General features: G+C 61.5%; 1 protein-coding gene across 1 annotated transcript; it reads right to left on the reverse strand.

Moving 5' to 3' along the window:
• Positions 1 to 5: 5 nt before the first annotated feature.
• LOC120504946 (protocadherin gamma-A12-like) lies at positions 6 to 1,148 on the reverse strand (the record flags this gene model as incomplete). Its single annotated transcript, XM_039714928.1, has 1 exon — positions 6 to 1,148. A coding segment is annotated over exon 1 (1,143 nt), but the record flags the coding sequence as incomplete, so codon positions are not given.
• Positions 1,149 to 1,340: the final 192 nt, after the last annotated feature.

Below are 1,340 nucleotides of genomic sequence, written 5' to 3' on the forward strand. Positions count from 1 at the left end.
CGGTAGTAGTCCTCATAGGACTTCTCCAGACGGAACGGGACATCCCCGTCCAGTGAGCAGCGCACCTGGCCATTCGCCCCCGAGTCCCGGTCCTGCACATGCAGCAGGGCTACCACGGTCCCTGACGGGGCATCCTCAGAGATCTCGCTGAGCGCCGACGACACTGTCAGTTCGGGGGCATTGTCGTTCACATCTGTTACGGTAACTGCAACTTTGGTCGTGTCGGAAAGGTCTCCCCCGTCATATGCCTGCACCTCCAGCTCATAGGAATTCCCCTCCTCGAAGTCCAGGCTGCGCAATAGCGTGATCGCTCCTATGTCTGCATCCAACTGGAAAATCTCCGAGGCTCTCTCCGTGATTTTCTTAAACGAGTATTTCACGCGACCATTCGGCCCCTCGTCGGCATCACTGGCAGTAACGGTGACGAGGACAGAGCCCACGGGCACGTCCTCGGGCACTCGCACCGTGTACTCCACCTGGCTGAACACGGGCGCGTTGTCATTCGCGCCCAGCCCCGTCACGCGGACCCGAGCCGTGCCCGTCCGTGCCGGATCACCGCCGTCCATCGCCCTCAGCACCAGCTCGTGAAACGCCGCCTCCTCCCGGTCCAGCGCCTTGGCCAGCACCAGCTCGGGACGCTGATCGCCGCCGGGGCCCGCCTGCACGGCCAGCGAGAAGTGCTCGTCGCCGCTCAGATCGTAGCTCTGCAGGGAATTCCGGCCCGAGTCAGGGTCGTGAGCCTCGGGTAAGGAAAACCGCGACCCCGGGGCTGTCATCTCGCTTACTCTCAAATTTTTTTCTGCTTCTCGAAAGTTCGGAGCGTTGTCATTAATGTCCATGATTTCCACTTGGATCCCGTAAACCTGCATCTGTCCCTCCACTATCAGCTCACAGCGCAGCACGCATTGCTGAACACGTTCGCACAGCTGCTCTCTGTCGATCCTCTCTGCTGTCACTAAATGTCCCGACTTCCCGTGCAGAGCGAAATACTGTGTCCTACCTTTGTCCAAGATGCGAACGCCGCGGTCGCTGATCTCCGTCAGCTGCAGTCCCAGGTCCTTGGCCACGTCGCCCACGAACGAGCCCTTGGGCATCTCCTCGGGCACCGAGTAGCGCAGCTGCCCCCACGCCGCCTGCCACGCCGCCATCGCTTCCACAGCCAGGCTGAACGTGCGCGTGTCCTCATAATCCAGCTGCTCTTGCAGCGTGATCGTCCCTCTCTGGGCGTCCACCACGAACTTCTGGAGCACCTTGGCCGGCATCTCTCCGAAGCCGTAGGTGATGTCGGCGTTGGTGCCGACGTCGGCGTCTGAGGCAGACACGTTCAGCACCGTCGATCC

This window comes from Passer montanus, unplaced genomic scaffold (genome assembly GCF_014805655.1).
Source record: "Passer montanus isolate IOZ18808 unplaced genomic scaffold, ASM1480565v1 scaffold3103, whole genome shotgun sequence".
NCBI classification, from domain to species: domain Eukaryota; kingdom Metazoa; phylum Chordata; class Aves; order Passeriformes; family Passeridae; genus Passer; species Passer montanus.